The sequence below is a fragment of the Lepisma saccharinum genome, chromosome 16 (assembly GCF_977018435.1).
Source record: "Lepisma saccharinum chromosome 16, izLepSacc3.1, whole genome shotgun sequence".
Classification (NCBI taxonomy): domain Eukaryota; kingdom Metazoa; phylum Arthropoda; class Insecta; order Zygentoma; family Lepismatidae; genus Lepisma; species Lepisma saccharinum.
In genome coordinates, this window is record NC_139244.1 from 51,544,838 (window position 1) to 51,572,473 (window position 27,636).

At 37.1% G+C, this 27,636-nt stretch overlaps 1 protein-coding gene across 1 annotated transcript in view; it reads right to left on the minus strand.

Annotated features, from left to right (window-relative positions):
* Positions 1-26,803, minus strand: part of LOC146000481 (ankyrin repeat domain-containing protein 13C) — a 70,739-nt gene extending 43,936 nt beyond the window's left edge. Inside the window, exons 1-5 of the mRNA XM_083138160.1 lie at positions 26,660-26,803; positions 13,094-13,135; positions 8,616-8,720; positions 3,626-3,757; positions 2,110-2,321 (exon numbers count right to left, since the gene is read on the minus strand). Coding sequence (XP_082994286.1) covers positions 2,110-2,321; positions 3,626-3,757; positions 8,616-8,720; positions 13,094-13,135; positions 26,660-26,771 — 603 coding nt within the window. The 5' untranslated portion in view covers positions 26,772-26,803. The remainder of the gene's footprint in view (positions 1-2,109; positions 2,322-3,625; positions 3,758-8,615; positions 8,721-13,093; positions 13,136-26,659) is intronic.
* Positions 26,804-27,636: the final 833 nt, after the last annotated feature.

Below are 27,636 nucleotides of genomic sequence, written 5' to 3' on the forward strand. Positions count from 1 at the left end.
CCCTCTTCCTTTAACATCTAAAATGGGGCAACCAGTTCTGGATATATTCTTGAAAACGAACAAAAACAGAATAAAAAAATTAACCCTCCCCCCCTTTTCCCAGCTTATTCTCCGCCACTGGTGTGCATGGCAATGTTGATAAATGCAGAATTCAGGTCTTTTTTGTGCTGTTGTCTGCATAGGAAATATTACCCGTATTATTGTCTGTTGCATGGTAAAACGTAAAGCAAGGGACATTTCTTTCTTCTTTACACTACTGTTAAAAGTTCCGTCTTCGACAGTTTGCGTTATCTTTAAAATGCTGGGATTTTTCTCTTCGGCCACCTGTTGCTCGAACTTCCAGCCGGTCTCCTTGTTTTACCATGCAGCTGGCGCCAGTGTTTTGTCTGGCGTCTGCAAAGCTCTTGCTTGCCGATAACAGCGATGACTCATCCAGCGCGAAGGAAAAAGTTATTGTTTTGAATCTCGCAAAGCTGTTTTCATTTGATGATAACGAAATTCGATCTCTAGAAAGGAAAACAAGAGTTAAAACAACTTCATGTTCTGCGCCTTCTGATAAGTAAAACTGTAAATTTAATTCACATCCACTTTTCTTCAGAACCATTCATGTGAAGAAAAAAAAAAAGTGCTCAATGTAGGAATGGTCGCTGAGATCGATTAAAACGTGAGAGTAAATAACGATCTACCATTTTGATATGTAAAAGTGCGCAGTTTCATAAAGCTTGTTCATTTTATGCTGATGGGCTAATCGCGACTAAATTTACAGTTTAAAGTGAAATTCAATTCCAAACCTAAATGACTTTCGACTGGTGTTTAATGACGTGTGCGAAGACAGATCGTAAGTTGCACGTTTCCTTTTTCAGACTGGATTACAATGCAAGTCAAGGAAGGAGTTTGGACTGCTCCCTTGAATGGGGAAGGGGGGAGGGTGAATGAAGTTGGTTGAAGCAAAGAAAACGTGGTTTTTTTTTTTTTTTTGCGATGTATTTTACACAGCCGAACCGGAACGAAAATTACAACCCCGCCTTTTTTTTTTCTGGTGCCTATAAAGGTTGTGTTATTTCTCCCGAGACATCTAATCTTAACAGTTAATCTTGTAACAGACAATGCTCCACTAGACACATATAAAATCCAACATTCATTCTGCCCGATTATCTCCCGACTTTTGCTGTAACTCGTGTCAAGATTCTTCGAGTTTCGCTTGCAATGTCAAGATTCTTCCGAGTTTCGCTTGCAATAAGCGAGAGACTGTTTTCCTTTCCATAGGTCTCGGTGCAAACAGCTTTCTCATGAACTATAATTGTAAGAATTTCCTGGAGAAGCAACGACTGTGCACAATTGAAAGAAAGTAACATTATTTTTTGTGAAAACGTTTTCATGTTCTATTTTCCTTCTCACAACACGCATCCTGTGCATAACAGGTTGTATAACTACCAGGATAAATGGTGTTACCATCTCCTATGCACCTTTGTGTCCGTTTGAACTCCGTTTTTAACAGAAAATTGGGGCAAATTCCAATAACGACCCCTTCGAAATAACGACCCTTTTCCCGGGAACTGTGAAAGGTCGTTGAATCGAGAGTTGACTGTACGTAGCACAGCATGTTTACCTTGTAATCCAGTTTGTGCTCAAAGTGGACTAAAAACTCAAAAAATTATCTGGGGTGTTGTGAAGATTTGACACTGCTCGCTCATGCATCACTTCAGCAATGCAAGATTTCATCACAACATTTGGCTGGGAGCAATTCACTCATCCTCCCAACAGAACCTTTGGTGCGTGAAACTGATACTGTATGTGTCCCACAAGGACACTTGGCAGTCAGACAATATTTTTAATTCTTCAGGTATGCTTGGAAAGCTTCGAAACCTTCAAGTGTTATTTCTCGGGAATAGCTGGCTAGCGCATGCTAGTACCTTGACATATACCTAAAGAGTACCCTAATACTACATGAAGTCTAGTCCTAAATTCCATTTCCTTACAATAAGATTGAAGTCAAACTTACATAACAACGACCAAAAATTGACACATTCTTCAAAATTCTGAAGTTAAAAAAACTTCTCAAATTGTACAATACAAAATTATTAAAATGAAGTTTAAGAATGAACTTACCTCATACCTCACTCTTTGGTACAGCTTGGCTTTATTGTCCAGCACAGTTAGTGATTGAGATGGCTTCCCATCACCATTAAATAGAAAACTAATATCTCCTCTTTCCCACCGCATATCGTTGAAATCCACTAGAGTGGTATCTAGACGTATAGACGACCCTCGTTTATGGATTTTGCAGATATCCGAGGGAAGAATACGTGACACTAGTGGAACTGAAAGAAAGAATAAATATTTCTATTACACAAGAGATGCTTCTTAAAATCACTATTCAGAAAGTTTAGTGTGTTTCATCGAAAAGATGACATTTTGTTCTTCAAGATTCCATAAAATTTATGTACATCATGTTAGGATTGTACACAGAAAACACTTATGCTCTTAGAAAAAAAAAAAATACCGATGAGATGGAGATACTTTGTGTGTGTGTGCGTGGGGGAGACAGTACGTTGGCTGGCAGATCTTCATCAAATCACTATTTAGATGAACCAATGATTTGTATGATGCTTTGAACGTCCAGCATGTTTCAAAAGTCCTGCAGGATTCTAAAAAACTATAACTTTAAAATAATAGGTTTATTACAACGAAATATTGTTTTCTTACACAGAGGAAATTTTCAAATTTTGTTCTGCTCACACTGCTTAATGACGTATGGTCAGGTAATCACATGATTCCAAGATGGCATCGACGCAGGAAAAATTGGCCCACACCTTGGCCTGCAAGGTCACCAGACCTTACACCATGCAATTACTAGCTGTGGGGATATGTCAAGACCCAGGTGTATGCACAGAAACCAACAGATCTTGACGATCTGAAGTTCAAGATACATGATGTGATTCACTACATTCTGAACGAGCACCATCAGAATGCAATTCTCGGATTCAAACGAAGATTGCAAGTGTGTTTGGACGTGATTGGTGCCCAGCTGGAGATCTGGCAATGAACCAAACCACGTCAAACATTTATTTTATAGTTTCCTCTGCGTAATAAACAATATTTCATTGTAATAACATATTACTTTAAAATAAATAGGTTTTTAGAACCCTGCAGAACTTTTAAAACACACTGTATGTGCATCACAAGAATTACTGCAAGTAGCATATCACATGTGTCATGATCAGTGAAATGATACGGTTGTTTACTGTTTTACTATGTTTACAATATTTTTGCAAGGATTGGATATCGATATAGGGATGGTATCGATATGATACGAGACAATACTTGGCAAAGACTCGGTCTCAAGTTGAAAATGATTGTCTCGTTCTTGGTCTCACCTCAATGTACAGCATATACGCGTACACAGCACAAAATATTTTGTAATAACATGTTTCTGTTTGATGCATAGTCTTGACACGTCCAGAAGCAAATTGAAAGATATAGATGTGCCGGTATTGTCTGGATAGTCAATAGTATTTTCGGTAGCGTCAATATCGGTATTTTCAATATTGTCGATATCGACATTTCATCGATATCACACAGCCCTAGAAGGCATAATCAATACTAACTCTTTTAAGACACTTACCCCAGCTTTGGAAATCCCACTTAAGCTCCATGTAGAAGTCACCTATTTGCTTGAGTGCATTCACAAGGTCTGGCCTCCTCTCCTCCATTTGTTCTCTTGACTGTTGTTTCAATTTCCTCAAAAGCGAAGAAACTGAAATGGAAACATGCTCTAATATATATCTATGTAAATCAAACATAAGTAAAAAATTCTCGGATATGCTGCCTGCAACTTTTATTCTCAAGTACAAAAATTGCAAAACGTAAATACACTAACACTACATTCAATAACTGCTTCTAGGTAGCAATTACCTATCCTTTACACAAACCCTTCATTCTACTGAAAAGAGACAGAAAGTCCTCGATATAATGCATGCTTGGAAACATATCACTAGACTCAACATAGCCATGTGCTAATGAAAATTTCTAGCACTACTTCTGACACTTCTCATGATGCTTACTTAACATTTAGTCCCCCGCCTTTCCATATGTGGAACAAAAAAAGTATGTCCCTGTCAGCCGCGGTTGCATATATGGAACAAACAGCTTTAGATACAATTATCGAGGGTTTGCCACACTTATATTTGTATATTGAGGTTGAAACACTGACAGTTCGGTTCGGGAACATGTGTTTACGAAAATTCCAAATCCCCCCTCCTTTCTCGGAATATGTCACGTGTTTGGGCTCACACTTGACAGATACAATGAATGCTTGGTATTTACGATGTTGTTTTCCTCCAAGCTTCCAACGCTGTGATTTAGTACTGATAAGGCACACATTTTTCTTTGTGTTTAGACCTGGTGATCCAGCCGAAAGTAGTAGCAGGGGAAAGGGGGGTCAAGGAGAGTTTGGATTGGAAGAGGTTTAGCGGTGTCAGCTTTCTGTCGCCTCTATGTTAGAAATGCAATGAAGCCTGACGACAGCCCGAGGCCAGAAGCCAGAATCATGAGTCTATCCAGAAGTATAGACAAAACAAAGGATTGCAAAGGCTCCCTCCCCTCCTCTGTTTAGGAAAGGCCTCGCCATAGATGTTCAGAGTGTCCGAGTTATAACAATTTTATGAATAATATGCAAATTCACTGAATTGAGAAAAAAACAGTTTTACGTTTTGCCTTATTATTCAAATTGTATTGCACCCACAAACATGAATCAAGTTTCATTCTGTTGCGGAAGGTCCATTCTTTGAAAAAAAAAAAAAAAAAGCAAAAGTTCCGATTTTCTCCCCAAAGTAGTTGGAGAAGAGGGGGCAAACTCCTCATTTTTATGTTTTTTTTCATTGAAATTCGGGGGATGCAGCCCCCGCCCGTATCCCCCCCGCGGTTGGGGCATCCAAATTTTACATGGTTGCATGCACCGATGTATTACCTCCAAAACAAAAGTTATCCGAAGTAGATTGGTCCCATAGTGCCAGAGTTATTACGATTTTTCTCCATTATGTATACAAATTCAAATTTCGCGCTCAAAGCCTCGGCGACACTGAGCTTACTTTCGTCAGACCGCACGGCTTACTAAAGGTTAACCAACCAACACGCACCTAACATTCAAACACTGGTGGTTAGCTTCATTTCATGTAATAACAGTTTCCTATCATCCCTCTTCACGTGGCTACACTACCACTCATTTTCACAGGTTTACTAGGCCATGTTTAAAATAAATTTCTATATCATTCTGTGATGCTTTAACATGCCAATAACTATATGTAAAAAGTGCACTTCATTTTAAAGAACTTAAAGTATATTTTACTTTATTTTAGGGATGTGCCAATATTGATAAAGTACCAATACAAAATTCTAAATGGTCCCTGAAGACCCTGAATAGTTCATTGACCTTCTTTATAAATGTGCATTTCAACGTGACTGCATTGCAAAAGAAGTTGCATAGTTAGACACTTATTTTTTAAAAAATGGAGCATGAAGATTATTCATAAAAATTGTAATAAAATGGCAGAATTACACTCTAAATTATAAGATATTTACACCGATAGAGTACCGATTAATCTGTGCCTACCCTACTTTCTTTTGTTCATAATAATGAACACAAATGAATGATTTTGAAGAATATCTCCCCTCATTCAAGAAAGAAAAAAGTGTATTTACATTATCAAATTCTGAAAGAAAAATTAAATTCTGTGATTTCTCTGGGCTTTTGGATGTACATTATAAATTTCTGAACTTTTACATGACATTTTCACTCGCATACTGTAAAATCACCTCCTGTGTATTGCGCCATTTCATGAAGATACATAGGGAGCGTGTAGTACGACATCACATGATCTCAGGCTTAGTGGAGGTGAAGGGATTAACATAATGCCTGGTCACTTTTAACGCACACACTCCCTCAGGTACCCATTGATTACAGGATGAGTGGACCCCAGACATACTCTATGCAGGGACACTGTCAGAAAATTTCCCATCTGAGATCACTTACTCATGTGGCTGTCTGGTGCAGTGTGTCATTTTTGAGCAGGTGCATAACAGTATTGATTGGCAACGAAGGTGGTAACACATTACTAGAGGCATGCATATTTCGTATTTGACAAAAACACAAAATGTGAAATAATACATTGTAATGTTAATATTTTATGTTTCTGAAAGGTGTGAGGTGCATTTTCCTACCCTGTTTTATCACGAAATGAACTGCAAAATGCGAAATAAGACTCAAACACAAAATTTATAGTTTATTTACTGACACAACACTTTCTGAAGTTTGAATTATCCTGTGAGTTATCCGATGAACGGAAAATTGATTTGCTGTAAATATTTGAGAAGCAAAAATGGACCCCTTTATACAGGAATAAACTAAATACTCTGATAGCTACATAAATGTGCTATTAGAAGGGATATGTTTATTTTGTGAAACAAGTGCAGTTCTTAAATCATTTTTAGGTTTATGTTCACAATTTTAAAACCAAAATGTCAATTTATAAATTGCTTTTGATCCAAATTTTCACTGCTACAACTTCGAATTTTTACTTTTTTATTTACCAAAAATATGTGCATCTACAGATTACTAATGATCAAACTCTCAGTTTGCAGACAGACATCACTCTCAACTTGAATACAATTGTATTTGAGGCAGATTTCTAACATGTTACTCAGGATAATTTTTATACTCAACTTCCAAATGTTTCAAATTCCACTGACATATTTATGTGTATTTAGAAAAAAAAATGTTACAATGCTAACAGATCATAAAAAATATATACTCAGCATTACTTTGAGGGATATTTGGAAACCATACATAGTTTAGATTAAGTCCTTCTCTCAATTGTTTGAATCTAGTTGAGATATTCAATGAACGTGGTCTTGATATACATCAACAGATTTCTTGCATTTCACATTTAAAATAATTGAAAGTATAATTTATTTACCTTGTGCACAAAGAATGTCCTTAAATTTATTTGACGCTACAGTAACTATTCGAAACCACGTATACTTCCACTGTCTCCACCATCTTGTAAAAAATTCTCAGTTAAATGGGACAATTTTCCTCAATTTGGTGCGACTGTAAGGAAGATTTCAGACTAAAGTAATGTACAACACATGTCACTTTGGAACAAAGCAATCAGCAGCAAAGTTTCACACTGCAGAGGCATGACATGTTGCACAAGACTACAATCGATTGGTGAAATCCTCATGCGACACATGTCAGTTGTTGCCTCGGTGTGTGAAATCTCCTTAAGGTGAAGAGTGACAGTTTCGCACCAGTTGTGCATTTATTTCAATATCGTCAGAATGCTACTGAAAAAAGCAAAACATAGGACAACAGAGTATGAATTTCTACCCATGTTGCAAGTGGAGGCGGTTTGTTTTTAGTTGATTATTAAGCCAGATATGAACTGTAAAAGATATGACTATATATATACAGGGTGTCTCATAAGTAATAGCGCAAACTGACACAAGTGAAAGTACACGATAATAGAAACAAAAAAAGTCTCAGTAAACATTGGTCCACAAACGAGCCGTTATCGAGATAATCGCGAATGTGTGATTACAGGCCGCCACTGACTTCATTGTTTGTAAACGTCGTCCTAATTGGTTAAATGCTAATAATACAGTAAGAAAAGTCATTGGAGATCTCATGGCTAGACTGTGTACTGATTGTATCCATCCTGTTAGATTCCAACGCAACCTCTCGGAAATGTTCTGTTTTGTAAACAAAGAGCAAACCTCGGAACGCGCAAGGAGTAAAGCACTCGGTGATTACATGATGCAATCAGTGACTGCTTCTAACCACACATTCACACACATTATTAGCATTTTACCAACTAGGGCGACGTTTACAAACAATGAAGTCAGTGGTGGCTTGTAATCACACATTCGCGATTATCTCGAAAACGGCTCGTTTGCAGACCCATGTTTACTGAGACTTTTTTGTTTCTATTATCGTGTACTTTCACCTGTGTCAGTTAGCGCTATTACTTTGGAGACACCTGTGTGTGTGTGTGTATATATATAGACTCGCATGTATTACTTATGGATAAATAACTTGAACTTGAAGTTATGGCTAATCAAATGGAAGTTTAGACTTTTCCTAACACAAGCATAATCTTCAACCTGTCCTGTTCTGCTGATGTGTGTTGCTACACCATCGGAAGTTTGATATTTTCAAGAGAACAAGTAAAATAATAATCCCATAAGAGTAATAAGTTTTCTCTCCCTCCTACAACCATCCACCACAGAGCTTGCCGTGAGGAAAGGTCGGTGGCCGAGGAACAGTTTCGGGCTCTCTGGAAACTGCCCCTCGTGTCCTTAAGGCATCTGCAAGCCTTGTGAATTGCTACACACACTTACTACTGCAAGACATGATGCCACTTCTGTCCATCAAACATGCAGTATCTGTAATACAACTTGTAATTGGTTGGCTTGTCAAACATGGTTACTGCATTTTTCACCCCTTCAAACATGAATTAATAAAAATATGTGGAGCACGTAAGTTTTTAAAAAAAATCCAAACTCCTTCTTTCCCTCTTACGTGTAAATTATGTTTAAAAAGTGCACAGTGAACTTACTTGTTTGTCGATCCCCATAACTGACAGCTTCTGCTAATGGGCTCCATCCTGCCATATTTTTTACCTTCACTGGTGCTCCATGAGCTAAAAGTAGGTGGACACATTCTGAAAAATAAAATAAATACAGTGCAATGTGAAGGCTGTCAATTAGACCAATATTAAAAATCAGCATGCAAATATAATGTGTGCACATTACCCTATACCATAATATTTTCAAAGGTACCGAGAAGAATTGTTGTAGGTACTGTAATATTTAGGATGGTTATGAACTTCTGGCCAACACTGTTTTTCTACTGATCCATTATAAAATTACACATGAACGATTCATTAAGCACCTTAATTAATGAGTGTAACCAGTTGAGTGCAATAGGTTTTTTTTGAAAAGGCACTGCATATTTAGATATTTCCTTTACACAACCACAATGGATGATTTTAAGTTAAAAGATAAGAACAAAAAGACAAAATTTTGCACTAAATTCCAGGCTACTTTATAGATGCTTACATTGTCAAATACTCATAGTACACAATTTGATAAAAACTGGTCACACGATTCAAAAAGTGTTTGGAATACCTTGGTGACTATGTCAAAAAAAAAGTTAAATGTTCATACAATTTTGTCCAATAATAATTTTCTTTCTAATGTGTTTTGTTTGTTTTATACAGACTTACTTTTTGATCTTCCCTAGTAGTTGCTGTTGTGGAATGTTGTTTTGGGTGCTAGATTCACTTGCGCAAAGCCTTCAGGCTGTGTTTTTTTTAATGGTAAAGTAACACGCTAAGGTAACAGAAGTACTTTCTTTCACAATAACACATTTCTGCGAGCTAAAATCAACTGAAAACGTTCATAAACAACAAAATAATCATATACCATGCAAAATATTTCACTTTCTCTAGGGGATACAAAGGGTCAAGGGTATAGTTGCTAGAAACTATTTCTTTGTTATTCTAAGCATTTTCTCTGGCAAGAGTTATAACAGTATTTTCAGCTGAAAATAGGTTTGGGATAGGGGGTGCACCCTTTCATCTGTCCCTATCTTCAGCAAGATCTATATACTCTTTTCCATCCCTACCGATTTCCTTTAGGTCCATCTCAACGTTGTCCTTCCATCTTTGTCTTGGCCTTCCTACAGGTCTCTTACCATCAGGTTTCCCAACAAGAATCCTGTAAACTCCTCTTTCCTCTCCCATTCGTGCCACATGGCCTGCCCACCTACGAGGGACGTTCATTAAAGATTTTCCCTGAACCAGTTCCCAGGGATGGAGATAAACGAAAATTGGTACAGACATTAGTCCTTCTCTACATAGGAACCACCAATGGCCCCACACTTTTCCCATCGCTTTATGTACCCGTGGAGACCTTGTTTGTATAAGTCTACAGGTTGCTCCAGAAGCCATGGCTTGACCTCGGAAACCAACGTTTCATCGTCGTGGAAGTGCATCCCCTTCAGAAATGACTTCATGGTTGGGAATGGTGTAAGTCTGATGGTGCGGGGAATAAGGAAGGATTTCATTTCCACAGGACCGTGCTTCTGTCTGGGCAACATGCGAGTTGTGAACTGGAGCGTTGTCTTACAGGATGCGGATGCCTTTGGTCAACATGCCACGCCTCTTGGTTTTGATGGCCTTCCGCAATTTCTGCAGCAGTGAAGCGTAGTATGTCCTGGTAACTGTGGTACCCTTCGCCAGGAAATCCATCATAACTACTCCATGGTGGTCCCAAAAAACCATGAGCATCACTTTGCCCGCTGAGGGTTGGAAACGGGCCTTCTTTGGTGGTGGTGAGTCAGGATGCTTCCATTGCTTTGACTGGGCCTTGGTCTCTGGGTCATAGTGATGGACCCACGTTTAACCCTGGGTGATTAGTCTGTCAAAAAATACCTCCTGGTTTTCCTGGCACATGGTCAAATTAGCTTGGGAGCACGTTACTCGTTCCTGCATTTGGAAAGGTGTGAGTAGCCGAGGAACCCATCGAGCAGACACCTTCCATGTGCACATGGTCATGGATGATTTTTTCCACAGACCCCACACTGATCTTGACATATTCATCTAGTTGGCGAACGGTTATGCGGCGATCCTCCAAGATGGAGGTTATCACTTGCCCAATGATGTCTTCGTCAATGGCTGACTGGGATCGCCCGAGGATGGGGGCTGTTTCTACTGAAGTCCGACCACACTTGAACTGACGATGCCAGTGCTTCACTACGTCATACGATGGGGCATCCTCTCCATAGGTCACTTTCATCTCACCAAAAGTTTTCTTTGTTGTGCGGCCTCTCACTGGATCCATCACTACACCTTGTCTCAATTTAGTACTTGTAAGACAAAAACTAAGAGGAGTTCAGAACTGCAAATTACCTCATGACCTATGCACATATGTATCATTACACACGTAACATTTCAGTATTCTACATTAACTAGAACTATGTCAGGGGAAATCTTTAATGAACGTCTCTCGTAAGTCTTCTTGATTTAATTATTCTATTAATATCTGGACATGAATACAAATTATGTAGTTCTAAATTATGTAACCTTCTCCACTCACATGTCTCCTCATCCCTTTAAGGTCCAAATATCTTCATAAGGATCTTATTTTCAAATACTCTCAATTTATTTTTCTCTTTCAATGTAAGAGACCGAGTTTCACATCCATATCATACAACAGGCAAAATTACTGTTTTGTATATTTTAACTTTTAGTTTCTTAGATATTAAACGAGAATACAAAAGTTTATGAAGAGAGAAGTAACATGCATTTCCTGAATTAAGCCTACTTTTTATTTCCTCTTTAATATAATTTTCACTTGTTAATGTTACTCCTAAGTATTTGAATTTGGAAACTGGTTCAAACGAGTTGTTATCAATAATAGATTTTGATTATTACCTAACACTTGGTTTCGGCCTGTAAGCACATATTTAGTTTTCTCTTTGTTAACTTCCAAACCTATCTCTTTAGCAGTTTTCAAAAATATTTTGGCATATTCTTAATTGTATTTATATCATCCCCTAATAAGTCTACATCATCTGCATATGCTAACAACTGAGTCACACCATTTAATTTTAGCCCTTCTTTAGTTTCTTTTATCTTCCTAACAGCATATTCTAAGGCAAAATTAAAGAGCAATGGAGATAATGCATCTCCTTGTTTTAACCCATCATGAATTGTAAATTTGTCAGACACATTAATACCCACACGAATTTTACTTTCTGTTTCACTGGTGCATACTTTTATCATACTAAGAAGCTTCTTAGGTATTTCAAACTCTACTAATATATTATATAATTTATCTCTTTTGACCGAATCATATGCTTTTTTGAAATCAATGAATAGCTGATGGACATTTTGATTATATTCCCACTTTTTTTCAAGTGTCTGTCTAATGTGAAAAATTTGATTCGTAATTGATCTGTTACATTTAAATCTAAATTGATAATAACCTATAATTTCATTAGCATATGGGGTTAGTCTTGTTGAAAGAATGTTAGATAATATATGTTGTTGAGAGTAGAGAAATTCCATGGTAATTATTGCAGTTCATTTTATCACCTTTTTTAAACACAGGAACAATTATGGATTCTATCCACTGTTGAGGGATTTCTTCTTTATTCCATATTAAACAAATTAATTTATGATTTTGACATATTAACGAATTTCCATCATATTTAATTAACTCAGCTGGTATTAAATCAATGCCAGGTGCTTTGTTATTCTTTAGCCTTTTAATAGCATCTTTAACTTCAGTCAAGTTAGGTTCTGGAACTAAAGGTTCTGCTGTGTGTACTTCATTTACTTCTGATTTATCTCCTACATGGACATTTAAAAGGTCATTAAAGTAGTTCTTCCATTTATTTAGAATATCGCTTGGGTCAGCTAGAAAATCACAGTCTTTATCTTTTATCAAGTTTAGAGCCACCCCTTTCTAAATTCATTTACACCTTTCTATAAATCTCTGATATTTTTGTTTTTGTTGTTTGTTTCAATTTAATTAAGTTTGCTTTTCAAGTAATCTTTTCTTTTACTTCTGAACGTGCGGTTAACTTCTCGCTTTATTCCATTATAATTCCTTAGATTTGTATCATCAGAGTTATTTAACCATCTAAGTCTAGCCTGATTCCTAATTTCTATTAGATTATGACATTCATTATCAAACCATGGCTTACTTTTTCTTGGTTTATGGTATCCTATACTTTCTTTAGCTGCTGATTCTATTGCATTACGTATGTGCTCCCAATTCTTATTTACGTCTGTTTCATTTATATTTTCATCATCATTTAAATCCTGCAAAACATCAAATCTATTTGACAGTTTAATTTGGTAATCTTTCTTAATTCCTTCATCAGCAAAATTAAATTTTATTGTATTTATTTTTCCAGAATGGGTAACATGAGAATTATTTCTTTTGTATTGTTATACATATTGACAACATGCAAAATTATTGCAGCATATGAAAAAAAATCACTTAGGAATAAAATTGTACATACCTTTTTCCCCTAACATTACTGCTAGGTGAAGGGGAGTGTTACCTGAAATTGAGAAGTAGAAACAGAAAAATGTAATTTTGTAATTTCAACACATGTACATGTGAATCAAAATGTTTAAATTTTGTATTTTGGTTTCAAAGTAAGAAAAACATACTAAACTAAACTTTGGGGACAAAGGCCATTTCGTTAGATATTAAACATACTCAGTTTCGTAATTAAATACAATGAATGTTGCACCAGTGGCATGTTGGAAATGAAAATAATTACTAATATATATTTAGAAACTTTTTAGCCTCCCCACATTTCTTACCTTTAAGCTTTAACATGTTCTGTTTATTGCTTTTGGAAAACAACAGGGATATTACGAGGTATACAAATTAATTGTATATTGATTGATTGAGTTGGTGTTTTATGTCCACTTTATGCACAGTAATAGGCTTACCATACGTCCGGGATTAGCTTGGACAGTCCTGGATTTTTAGAGCTGTTCGGGGTTTTCAGAATCTCAACATGAATATAGTTACCCGTATTGAATATTCACGACTAGAATTTATGACCGGCAAGGAAGGATCGATTATACCTTTTCTTTCTTCGAGATATCGATTTCAGAGCAGTTCCGTTTCCGTACTTCCGTGAGCATCTTGGTGGTCAAGCCAAGCAATTTTTAAGGTGTTTCAAAAGACTGATATTTCATGTGCCAACATTTCTAAAATGGTTGAGTTTGGTTATTTGTTATGTCTTTGCCTGAAACATCGGCTCCAGTTGAGAGAGTGTTTTCAATTATGGGGAATATGTATTTGGTCTGCAGAAAGAGGTAGACTTCCAGTATCCACAGTTCAACATCTGCTGAATGTTAAAATTAATTCAGAACTTTCATGTGAATTTTATGATGTTATTAAAACAAAAAGCCATTTCTGAAGAAAGTCATGTCTAGTGAAAAGTGCAACTGAGTCAACTAACAGAACAGATACCTAGAACAGAGAGGTTTTCTAAACATCAGAAAATGTATTATTCAATTAATCATTTGAAAATTAATTGTTTGATTTTAGAAAATAATGTTAATATTTTTCTCTTGTACAATCTATAGTTTAATGTTCCAATAAAATGTTAAGGCTTTTAAGTAATTTCAATTAATTTTTGTAAAAAAAATGAGTTGATCGTGAATATGTCCTGGGTTGGACCCCAAAAAAATATGGTAAGCCTACACAGTAAGGCTAATCGAGACTGGACCTACAGTTTAAAGTGGGATCCAAACCACTATGTGCTGCCACCGGGTTTTCAACTCAGGATCCATGGATTACAAGGTGATAATGCTAACACTGCGCCATTGGGGAGGCCAGTAATTGTATAACTATTATATGTAATGATGTTTAAATTGTGATCATGTACACCTGTACTTCAAACTAAGGAACAAAACTCTCCAAATTCTTCAACCTCTGAATTTGTTTTTATAGGTGTATCTGGGAAAGTTACACATACATAAACTTTTAACATTACTGAATTAAAACACATGAGGCGAGTTGGAAGGTGGTAATTTTATGTTTCAGCATGTATTATCATGTTGGTAATGTTGTATCCTCGGAGAGGAGGGGTGGAGAATACAATATTTCGAAGTACGTGTTCGTTGGTCCGGTGAAAACTTAGTAGTTAACTTCAAATAAATAAAGTTCGTACTTGATATTTTAAATATATATGTATTGCACGAAATCACTGGAGACACTACAATTACACTTACAGTCAGTCACATGTAGATTTGGGGACATCCCAAATTACACTTACACTCAGTCACATGTAGATTTTACAAGTCTTTACCGACACCAAGTTCTACAATTAGTCTTTCAGACTAAACACAAGGAATATTATCCATAGGTGTTTAAGACGATAATTACCATATACCCGGCCGTTTACCAGGTATAGTTAGTTAGTTACCCGGCAGCTCCACAGTAGGCCCGATTGGAGAATAGAAGAACGACTGTGCCCTGGTACTGAAATTTGGTCTTTTTATACCAAAGCTGAGGCTGTATTTGTGGTTTGTTAATTACTTTCTATTTTCCATTTCCGTGGGTCTACGTGAGGAGAGCCTGGTCATTTAACAAACAACATTTTCCCGACACCTGATGGTTGCAGGTCAAGGTGACAAAAACATGTTTTGAAATTAACAGTTCCCTATGGCAAGAGGCCACTGAACCACCATTACACAGAAACACTTACGATACCTTTTGCCTTAAGTCTAATATATACATTTGACAATCGTTTCTCTATTCCCAAGAGAAATCCTTTGACTAACAGTTACACAGTACAGGTAAAAATAGACAAAAAGTAGGTGAACATGAATCAAATATAAAGATTACTTCAAGAGGAAAGACTGATTCTCACTGCAAGCAACAGAAAGCTGCAAAAAGTATCTTTGGAAATGAATTCATAAATGACGAGAGCGACAATGTTATTCCAAATGAATAACCCAAAAGTTGTCACCTACAACACCTCCCTCCTTTTTGATGAATTTTTCATTCCTTTGTAATGAAAAATTCAACAATAGGGACATTTTATCTTTTCTCTTCTTATTATTTAATTTACTCATTGACATGACAGAGCCATTATTCTTTTGTGTTATCTCGCTAAAACATAGATTCGTGGATATCGTAAACTATCATTGTTATACAACATTTTACACTCATTTATATTTCTAGTAACAACAATATACCACTATTTTACCTAAAGAAAAATGATACAATTTTAATATCTTAACAGTTCGTCTACATATTCATTTTGAATATTTACATTTTGTTTGCTTGCATACTCTGTGTGCGCTTGAATTGAAGTGTACGTTTTGTACTTATTTGTCCACCTTTTTTTTCTGAATTATACTTGAACCTTTTCATACAACTCATAAGTATCCTGATTACCATTGTTTTGAGGTTATATATATCGAATCATTAGTGACACAAATCTGCCTTAGTCAGTTTACAATATGTTGGTTATAATCAATTAAAACTCTATGTGATTTGTTTTCGTATTCCACATGGTTGTGTTGATTTAGAATAGCTATATATATTTATATTCGTATGCCATATTAACAAGCTAACATTTATTATTGTACACTGAATTCCTTCGTTTGGTACCTGAATAAAATTTTTGTTGTCCACTTCTCCGAGAGCAATGTAAAAAAAAGATGATACTCGTAGCTGTTTGTCATGTGTAGTATCCTAAACAACTCATACCTGTACTCTTGTCAATGTCTTTATTTTCTAACTGAACATAAGCTTGCATGGTAGTATATGGAATCTTACTACGTTATAAGGTTTATATTGTACGTTATTAGTCATTAGCAGCTTAACTATGTAAGCCAGAATTCCATTGTTTAACAATTACATGATATTATCTTTCAATCCTTTATACTGATGTGATTTAGTTAAACCTGTAGGTATTGATAATTTTCTTTTTGCATTTTTACTTGCCGTAAACTTTTTATTATAAACGATATTATATTGCGTTATGTACATGTAAAGCACCGTACGCTTTTGAGCATCGAGAACTTTTTGTAATAATACATTTTAATATCTAACTTCCAATTCTCTTAAATTACTATTAATATTCTCAATTTAAATTCTCTAAACTAGAGGTATATACGTCAATTGAAGTTAGGATGTCATTTACCCTTTTTTTTTTCTTTCATGGTTTTGACATATGAGTTACCTTTAAATTTAACTGTTTGTTTCCTTGATTCTATCGACTCTAACTAATACCTGGTTTACAAATATTGAACATGGGGTTTCATTACTTCGGACAATTGGATTCTTGAACAACTCTTTTGTCCGTTCTACAGTATTTTACACTTTAACTCCGTAAGATTTACAAAGGTCAGCAATTCCCATTCTAAGGAATATAATTGAATTTCTCCTATATGATCATAGTGCAGTCCTGAAGTGTCCTGGAAGTATTCTATTTCAACTCCCAAACCATTAACTGCTCTCTTGAAACAAACTATTTGCACTATGTGCAACCACATCTTTCTGTATTAGAAAGAAACACTAAGTATCCTACGTGATACTCATCGTTAGTACAACTTGAACCATTTTGCATATCCTGCGGTAACTCTTTTACCTATATGCCAACATTTTACATCTTTGACTGCTACCACCTTAAAAGGATCTCTACTCTGAGAGTCTCGTTTCTTCGATCGTTATTACTCTTAAATTTAGCTTATCACACTCACTTTCACTGTCGTCTGATGTTTCGTTCTAACTTTTCTTGGATTCAACTTGGGTGATATTTTACTATTTATCTCTCCTTTTGTATTTGATATAACTCTGCTGTCACATGTCCTTTTCCAAGCGTTTCCTTTTCCACTTTACATGTTTTTTTTTTACACTGTGATACTTTGTAGATGTCCTGAAGTCACTCGAATCGTCGGTTTGTGAGTTGAACTGATATTCCATAATACAACTTTCTAGTCCTAATCCTTTTTTTTCTTCTGGTAATGGATCCAACGTCCTGACTCCGAGACTTGAGGTTATGCATTTCGATATAAATGCATCATTTTCTGACTAGAAATCGCTGCACTGTTCCTTACGAATAGGTTCTGTATTTTCGAAAGCATCAAAGGGGCTTCTAATACCCAAAAAATAAATATATTATCACCCTTTTTGTTCCCTTTTTAAATAGATTGAGCTATGTTATTAAATTTCATTGAGCACTTAAATTATAACTGTGTTATCAAGTTACATGTCGTTGATGGTACGATCTCCTGATAATCTCCACCATGGTCCCTACATATACATATATTCTTATTGAAATATCTCATAGTCTTGTAATTAGATAAGCCATCTTCGGAGTCCTCTTTTGATGAATAAGGTGACCACTTATTTCCGGAGCCTTTCTGAGTTTTTTTTCACTGTGGCGCTGATTGATTTTAAAAGATTCCCTTTTTGTTCGGCTTCACTTGACGTCACTGATCTTACTTGTATCAAGGCGTGTACTGGAACATCATCATCACTTATCCTTCTTAAGATTAGTAATTTCATTAGCATGCAAACAAAACTAATCTGTTTGTTTGAGTTTGCTACGTAACAACCAGTGTTGGCAGACTATGCTTATTTGTCCTTTTACGTTTAACGTTGTAGCAGATGCTATCTCATTGGTTCCTTCGGACGGAAATCTCCTTTTCTTCTACCTTTGGGTCTCGTACCCAGTTTCATCGAGTTTGTTTCCTTCGACATCCTTTGTCTCATATTTCTTCTTGAAGAGCCAGTTCTACAATTGATCCTAGCGATGTAGAATCTTCCGCTTTACTCCGTACCATCATCTGGATTCGGCTACTGCAGAGCCCTTGCATAAAACTTGCTTTGGCGAGATTTTCCATTAAGGTCATTGCTCTTTGTAATTTTGCAGGTTATAAAATTCTTACTATTGCTGATCTGAATTCTGATAGTAAGTTATCTACTTTGCTAGCCCAATCAGCAACAGTTTCTGCCTTACCATGTCTAGTGCTTAAGAGTTGAGAGACATTAAAAATGTATAGTCTTGTGATCAGAGTAATTTTCTCTCAGAATATATTTTACCACTACTAACTAATAATTTAGATTTAGCATTTCCTGTTGCCTTCACAAATTTTAGTTGGTCATGCTTACTAGTGTGAACTAGTTCGAAACCTGAGTCACTATTTGATAGTGACTCCTGCAAATTTTATCTTTTTCCAGAAAACGGAGTCGTAATCAGTTTAACACTTCAGGAATACTGCAATAATCGGAAAGATCATTAGGAGTTGGCTTCTCTTCCTTCCCTATTCCTTGGCATATTGCTGGACACTTTAAACCTTTGCATATCTTACAGACTGCTATATATATAAAATATATTTACTTACTTTCTTTGTTAACACTACCTTCTAATTCGTAAACTAAAGCGTAAGAGTAGCTCCCCCCATAAACTAAGTTATGGAACACTTTCTCCTTGGAGCGTGACAAGGGTAACAACTCCTCCCTCGGGACACGGATATAATCTACTGCTTCGGTCCTTATCCATCTACATCTTAACTGGCACTTAATTTCGAAAGTTATAGATGTAATCTTGGCTTTCTTCCCAACAATCACAAAGAGACATAAGTTTTTGTTAAAATTATTGGTTAGCTTACTTGCTTGCACTTTCGTTGCGGTCCTCCAAGTTGGCAACTGCGGCGACTGTTGATGTTTTCAAAAAGGGGGCCCGGTCACCCTCTGGTCACCAAGTTGGCGGTTAGTTGGCTTCAGGCTGGCCTTGCCTGAGTTTGAAGTCCTGTCTGGACAATGGCGTGAAACAGTCCGTCGTTCACCCAAAAACTGAAACTGAATGTCCTGTTGTAGTCTTTGTGTGTTGAATTCCACCTTCAACTACCACTGCGTCTAGTAGTAGGAAGCTTCTTCACTTCTCGTTGTGATAACAAAGAAATATTCTATCACTGTTAGGGCTACGGCAATTGTATCAACGATATCGTAATCTAACGGTCTGACGGATATCCTGACGAGACTTGCTGGATGTACTGATTTTGCTGAGTGGAACACTGACGGTCGTCGTCTTGTGGAGCTGTGGCTTGTGGGGGGGGGGGGGGGGCACTGTCACTGTGGAGGGCATGCTACCGTGGAGCTGTCGGGTTTACGTTTACTATACTGGAATCACTTACGTTTGAATATGCACTATGGATTTTAAGCCGAAGGCTCTGTTATAAGGATTCCTACAATTTCCATCACAATTTAGGCTGCTTTTGGAGTCATGTCGGGTGTTAACTATCTGATCATAATGACATCAAAGGTGGAACTCCCATATGCAGCATTCGTTAACTCTTGCACACTTTCAACCCGGAGTTCCCCTCTTGCCCTCACTACTTCTTGCAATTGCGAAAAAATCTTCGATAAAACGTTTGCGGCATCACCTCTCTGACACAAGATTACCACTTGATGTCCCACTTGAATATGCTCCATTGTTTTGTCGGCTCTTGTCTGGAAGGTTCTTCACAAATGGGGGTTGGTTCCCAATGAAGGGGATGAATTCTATCGTGAAAGTAATTTACTTGAAATCCGGACACATCCCGTCGCTGCCACCAATTTTCATGTTGTATCCTCGGAGAGGAGGGGTGGAGAATACAATATTTCGAAGTACGTGTTCGTTGGTCCGGTGAAAACTTAGTAGTTAACTTCAAATAAATAAAGTTCGTACTTGATATTTTAAATATATATGTATTGCACGAAATCACTGGAGACACTACAATTACACTTACAGTCAGTCACATGTAGATTTGGGGACATCCCAAATTACACTTACACTCAGTCACATGTAGATTTTACAAGTCTTTACCGACACCAAGTTCTACAATTAGTCTTTCAGACTAAACACAAGGAATATTATCCATAGGTGTTTAAGATGATAATTACCATATACCCGGCCGTTTACCAGGTATAGTTAGTTAGTTACCCGGCAGCTCCACAGTAGGCCCGATTGGAGAATAGAAGAACGACTGTGCCCTGGTACTGAAATTTGGTCTTTTTATACCAAAGCTGAGGCTGTATTTGTGGTTTGTTAATTACTTTCTATTTTCCATTTCCGTGGGTCTACGTGAGGAGAGCCTGGTCATTTAACAAACAACATTTTCCCGACACCTGATGGTTGCAGGTCAAGGTGACAAAAACATGTTTTGAAATTAACAGTTCCCTATGGCAAGAGGCCACTGAACCACCATTACACAGAAACACTTACGATACCTTTTGCCTTAAGTCTAATATATACATTTGACAATCGTTTCTCTATTCCCAAGAGAAATCCTTTGACTAACAGTTACACAGTACAGGTAAAAATAGACAAAAAGTAGGTGAACATGAATCAAATATAAAGATTACTTCAAGAGGAAAGACTGATTCTCACTGCAAGCAACAGAAAGCTGCAAAAAGTATCTTTGGAAATGAATTCATAAATGACGAGAGCGACAATGTTATTCCAAATGAATAACCCAAAAGTTGTCACCTACAACAGTAACACTGTTATTCATTTTGCAGCAATCTAAACATATTTGTAAAAGAAATAGTGAACAAAATTCTTAACTAAAAATACAAGAATCCATATTGAATTCATTCTCATGATCAGTTCCAAAACAACAATTCATTATGAGATTACGGATACTATGATGGGCCTTAGATGTATAGTAGTGACTATCGCTACCGTCTTGTATTCAAGGGGTTCCAGAATAGATTTATTGTGGGAGATGTCAAATCCCACTTTAAAAACTGTAGGCTCTGTCCCAAATAGCTGTTCTGATCGTGGAGTGGACTTCACCTTCCTATCTGTCTGGAACTATTGAAAATATGTATGTTCAAACCTTTTTCTTACAATGACATGTAAAACGAAGTGTGGGCTGACCTCATTTCTCATTTAAAATTGTCAATGTACACCCATTTATATGTATGTATGTGTGTATATATATATATATCTGTGTTTGTTTGTTTGTTTCAGTTGGTGTTTTAAGTCCACTTTATGCACAGTAAGGCTAATTGGGACTGGACCTACAGTTTAAAGTGAAATCCGAACCACTATGTGCCTCCACCGTATATATCTGTGTGTGTGTGCATGTGTGTGTGTAGAATTCCCCACACTGGAAATTTCTTAAATGCCACACTGAGTATATGTAATAAAAAGTATAAAAGTAAAGTGCTCCTCTGTGCATAGCACCATGCCATGAAGGCATATAGGGGGTGTGGGGGTAACGCCCCACACTTTCTTGATCCGGTCGTGAGTGGGGGTGATGTGATCAGCATCACGCCCCTGACCGCCTTTACCCCCCAGGGTTTCCCCCAGGTACCCATGTTATTCGACGCTGGGTGGGCGCTGGGGCCGCTTCCATCGTTAGAAAAGTTCCCGGATTTGAACCGGCCGGGGATCGAACCCGGGACCTTTAGCATGGTAGTCAGACGCGTTACCGACTGAGCCACCGCGGCCACTGGAAATTTCTTAAATGCCACACTGAATATATGTAATAAAAATTATAACTACAGTTTAAAGTGAAATCCGAACCACTATGTGCCTCCACCGTATATATCTGTGTGTGTGTGTGTGTGTGCATGTGTGTGTGTAGAATTCCCCACACTGGAAATTTCTTAAATGCCACACTGAGTATATGTAATAAAAAGTATAAAAGTAAAGTGCTCCCCTGTGCATAGCACCACGCCATGAAGGCGTATAGGGGGTGTGGGGGTAACGCCCCACACTTTCTTGATCCGATATGTGCCTCCATCGTATATATCTGTGTGTGTGTGTGTGTGTGTGTAGAATTCCCCACACTGGAAATTTCTTAAATGCCACACTGAGTATATGAAATAAAAAGTATGGAGTGACTATTTTCACCAGGCTTGCTTTTGAGCTATTTTCACCAGATTTTAAAATGCATGTGCTTGAACTGCAACCTGGACTGGCCTGCTAGTTGTTGATGTGCATGACGCTTACATTGGTGTGTATTTATTTTCGTGCAGGAGACAAGTACTTCTTTTCTGCACATCATGGAGTTGAAAGAACACTGCAAGGTTTTCTGATGTGAACTGGTGCTCCTAATATGTCACATGACATAAGTACGAAGGAGTATTATGTTCCTAAATGCTTTCATCGTTAGGTTAGGCAGGCCAGGTTTAGGGTTTTTAGCATTAAAATTACGGTACTAATCTGATATTCCCCGGACAGATTTCTTCATTTTTACAGAAGAAACTACTTACGGTAATAAGTTTCTGTAGCATTGTCTAACATCTCGAAGGTGTTTTGTGTGATGTGCGAATGTTTCATAGCGGAAATTCATGATCTTTGTTGAAAATTAATTCTCTGACGTACAATAGCGTTTGGCACGTACAGCTTCGAAACATCATCATACGTCGTGATTGTGTTATGTTCATTGGGTATTCAGTGTTTCGAACTGTCTGTGTTTGCAACGAAAGTTAGAAACATGATGTGTCATGGATGCGTGGTGAAATTCGTACCAGGTGTGGAAGATCCAGTGGATTTTTTAATTTAATTGAACACGGGATCGTGAAGAAAGGAAAGGAATGTCGAAAATGTGGCAGTGCATGTAAGCTACTCGTTAGAAGGAATGGGCTGTGGGTATATGCCTAATATGTCATGTCGTGGATGCATGGTGAAATTCAGGTATGTTTTCCGTATCCTGGAAACAGATTTCTTCAAATTTAAAAGTTTGGGGCTCATTTGAGGGCAGGTTACTCTGGCCAATTTCTAACATGCCTTTAACAGGGACTATATAGAGAAAGCAGGGGAGCCGGAGCGGAGGCGGGGCCACGGTAGCGGTAGGTCAATTACCCCAGGGGCGGAACCCGGAATCGGTGGGAAATTTAAACTCAAAATTATTTTTGTTTGAAATTTTTTAGTTTAAATTTCCCACCGATTCCGGGATGGATAGCCCCAAAAACCACTCATGGATAGCACCACGAAACATTACAATTTCCTTCGTAAAACAAAGCGAAAAAGTTATAAAAAAAAAAAAAAAAAAAATGGATCAGATGAGCTTTGTTCACGGGTATTTCTTGGATTCTGATGGTTGAAACACTGCACAACGAATGAAAATCGACAAAACACAAGCACGACGTGCGATTATGTAGGAAGGTGTGTCTCAGGCAAGTGAAAAGACTACGAGAAAGAAGTACTCGTAATGTGAAAAATTGCAATTGCTTTGATCAAAAAAACGTCAATACACCTTAAGGAATGTTCCGCAAAGCAGATAGGTAATACAAATGTTAACAATTGACAAAACGAAGAAGTTATAAGTGTCCGGGGAATATCAGATTTTTACCAAAATGACTTCGGTAAATACTTTCCAACACCTGATCATGTAATTTCTGGTCTTCAGCACTTTCTACTATTCTCACTACCTTGTGACTAGTAGTCACACCCAGTTTTAATTTAAAATAACTTCTTAACAGTCAGTTCAGCAACACGGCCAATCAATATAATACAATAAGGAAAAGGACAGTGTTATGTTATAATTTGGGTAATTATTTTGGGAACGACTGAAGATGACCGGACTTCTCTCCGATTTTCTTCATATTTGGCATACTCACTAATTGAGGCCTCCTAATCATGAATCTGAAGTTAAAAGTTGTCGGAAACGTCTACAAATGACAAAATAAGCGAAAATAAGGTGTTTGTTTTCGGAATGGAAATAGTCAAATTTCGCTAATTTTTTTGTTTCACAAGCAAATATGTATATTCCTGATACTACCACGACACCAAATTTTAACTATGTTTACCTAACCTAACCGAAACTACAGCACCTTGAATAACGTAGTGTGGAAAACGTGCACGGTTCTGCGCTCTCTGGCTGGTTCCACACGAAAATGATCTGCTAGAGGTGCTGGTGTTGATCCCTGTGCTTGGTATTCTTCTGCTTATAATGGAAGTAAATGGAGTTTTCGCTGCAACGTCTGATTCTTTTACATGAAGCATTTCTATGAATGTGATAATTGCTATGATATTTGGTACAGTGGTCGCGAAGATATTAACGAACATTCTAGACAGTCGACCACGTCCTGTTATCGTCATACTTTCGTTAATAATACGGGAGAAAAAATACGCATGGAATGCTCTTGGCAACTAAATTTTTGTGTATGAATTAGGTTCATTATTATTATCATCATCATCATTTCTTTTAAAGATATACACACTGAAGCATTTGTATTTTTGATATTTACAGACTCTTTTCTTCCGCTTTAAACTAATCGCGGCGATGATGATAATGATGATTGCATGAAACGACAAGGGGAACCCCACAAAACTTTCTTAGTGTCATCAACATGAGTGTGAGGCAACTTTCAAACCAATGGGATAAGCAACACAGGATGTTCACACTGTCACACTAGTGACACACACTTCCAGACTGTAAAATAGCATTCATTGCACATGAGGGTCCAAACAGCAAACGACACATTCATATGGCGTATTCGCGTGCTACTTGTTACTTTGGTCGGAAAGCTCCTTAAAGGAAGGGTGCTGAGACCGAAGCGACGCGCTACAGGGGGAGTTCCCAACTAAGTGACAAGCGACATGGTGCCTTCAGTCTATTAGCAAGCGTCTGCCATCTATGTTTCTCATCCGTCTGGGGAACTAGTTTCTTGGGTCGTTTTCCACACTACGTTATTCAAGGTGTTGTACCGAAACTAACCTAACCACACATCAATGGTTCGTGGGGCTAGCGTCAATGGTTCACAATTATTTTGCAATTTCTAGATCCTGATACTACCAGGACACCAAATTTTAACTATATTTGCCTAACCTAACCACTCGTCAATGGTTCGTGGGGCTAGCATCAATGGTTCGCAATTATTTTGCAATTTCTAGACATTTCCGACAAATTTTAACTTCGAATTCGTCAGTGGCAGGCCTCAATTAGTAAGTATGCCAAATATGAAGAAAATCGGAGAAGGGTCCGGTCATCTTCAGTCATACCTTATTTTGCTAGTGAAAATAGCCCTACATGCTGTTCTCAGTAGCTGGTGAAAATAGCCATATATGCTATTCTCACCACCTAGTGAAAATAGGCCTGCATGCTATTCTCACCACCTGGTGAAAATAGGCCTGCATGCTATTCTCACCACCTGGTGAAAATAGTCGCAGCCATTTATTTCCAAGATCATGTGTTATTTGAGCAAGGTTGGGTAGATATTCAAAAGGAGGCCCAACATCCAATTGTTAAATTCCAAACTAATCATGGTACTAGGCTTCCAAGCCCTACTGAAAGGGCCAGGAGTCTCCCGGAGTCGAGCCAACTCACCCGGACAATCTTTATCATCTCCAAGAATGACGAGATTTAGTATATACTTTCTAGGAGGGTTGGGAAACCTAGTACCATGATTAGTTTGGAATTTAACAATCGGATGTTGGGCCTTCTTTTGAATATCTACCCAACCTTGCTCAAATAACACATGATCTTGGAAATAAATACTAACAGCAAAGAATAAAATGTACAAGGATGCATATCATGGGTCATGTGTTGACCAACACACATACAAGCTGACACTGTTATTGGACAAAAGGCTAGATCCCTACTTGAAGTATTGGTTCGCAACTGAATGCTCATTTTTTGGATATATAACAGGAAAATGAAACTTTTCAAAACATATTTACCTGCACAATGGAATACATGCAAAGGGCCTCTCACGCCACATTTGCATTATGAACGATCATGTACATTGTTGAAACAAGACAGAAATGCATGCTGCGCAGAAATTACTATTTTTTTTACTATGTTTCTTGCGTTTTTTAGTTTTGTGCTCGAAATCTGGTTCTGCAGATGGCTTCTGCTTCACACAGTTTGAACGTACTTCTAGAATATCTTTAGGTACAGAACTTTTACCAAAGTATTATTATTCTGAACTAGGAAAGTTTTAAGTTGGATATGAAAATCAGAATAACGCTTATTGTACAACTTCCAACGAATACATAAAATAGATTGGAAAGTTATACGAATTGACAACATGCCTCTGAAGCAAAAAGAGAACGCAAACATATCCTTAAAAAGTTTAATTTCACCAGAACCTACAAAAATGTACTAACCATGTTTATCTTTCTTCGTAACATCGTGTGTTCTTAGTAGAGCAGACAATTTTCTTAGGTCGCCCTTGAAAACACATTCATGCAAAGGATACGTATCATCCCCCTCCGCCATTTTTCATCTTTCCTATTGTTGTTTCTGCTAGTAATTTATTTTGCTTGTACTATAGAGCCTTTGTTTCATTAATATGTATTTTCATCAATACTAGTAGTAAATATTTTGGGGGGATAACTACAATCTTTTATCAATAAATATATAAATTCTTGATCAATAGCATAAAACGAAGTCATTTTGACTCAGGAACTTCCGGTGTATACATCCTTTTCTAACCAAAGAGAATCAAGAACAAGATGAACGGCGCGCTGTAGCTTTGTTCCTAAGAGGGCAGCCATGGCACTTAGACATTTCGACCATTTCCACCGATATGAGGAGTAATCCAAAAATAATCGATCAGACAATTCGATTATAGATAGATGGGCCAACTTCCGGTTTGGGCAATTTTTCTAATGTAAACAAGTGGAATTCAGATCGTCACAGAGCTTATTTTCTTATAAAAGATCGGATACAAAATGGACCACTTGAAATTTTTGAGTGATGTAGAGAAACAAAAGTACCTAGAAGAGATTGGCAATTTCCCGGATCCTTTGGATGAAGATTTACGGAAAAATAGTAATATTTTCCAAAACAATGTTGATCTTCTACCAACAGTTTTGTGTTATGACTTCTGCAGGTTGAAGTAAAGCTTACATAAATTACAAAGATTGAAATACTTCAATTTTACAATAGTAAAATGTATAATTTTCGACATTGTGCAGTCAAACACAGCCCCTTTAATTTTATCATATGGCTTAGGGAGAAGGTCGTCAGAAATCTTTGTAGGGGGTAAAGGCCAGTAATAAAAGTAGAATAGTAGAAATAATAATAATAATTACAACTGTTATAAATGTTATACAATAAATAATTACTAAACTAATGAAAT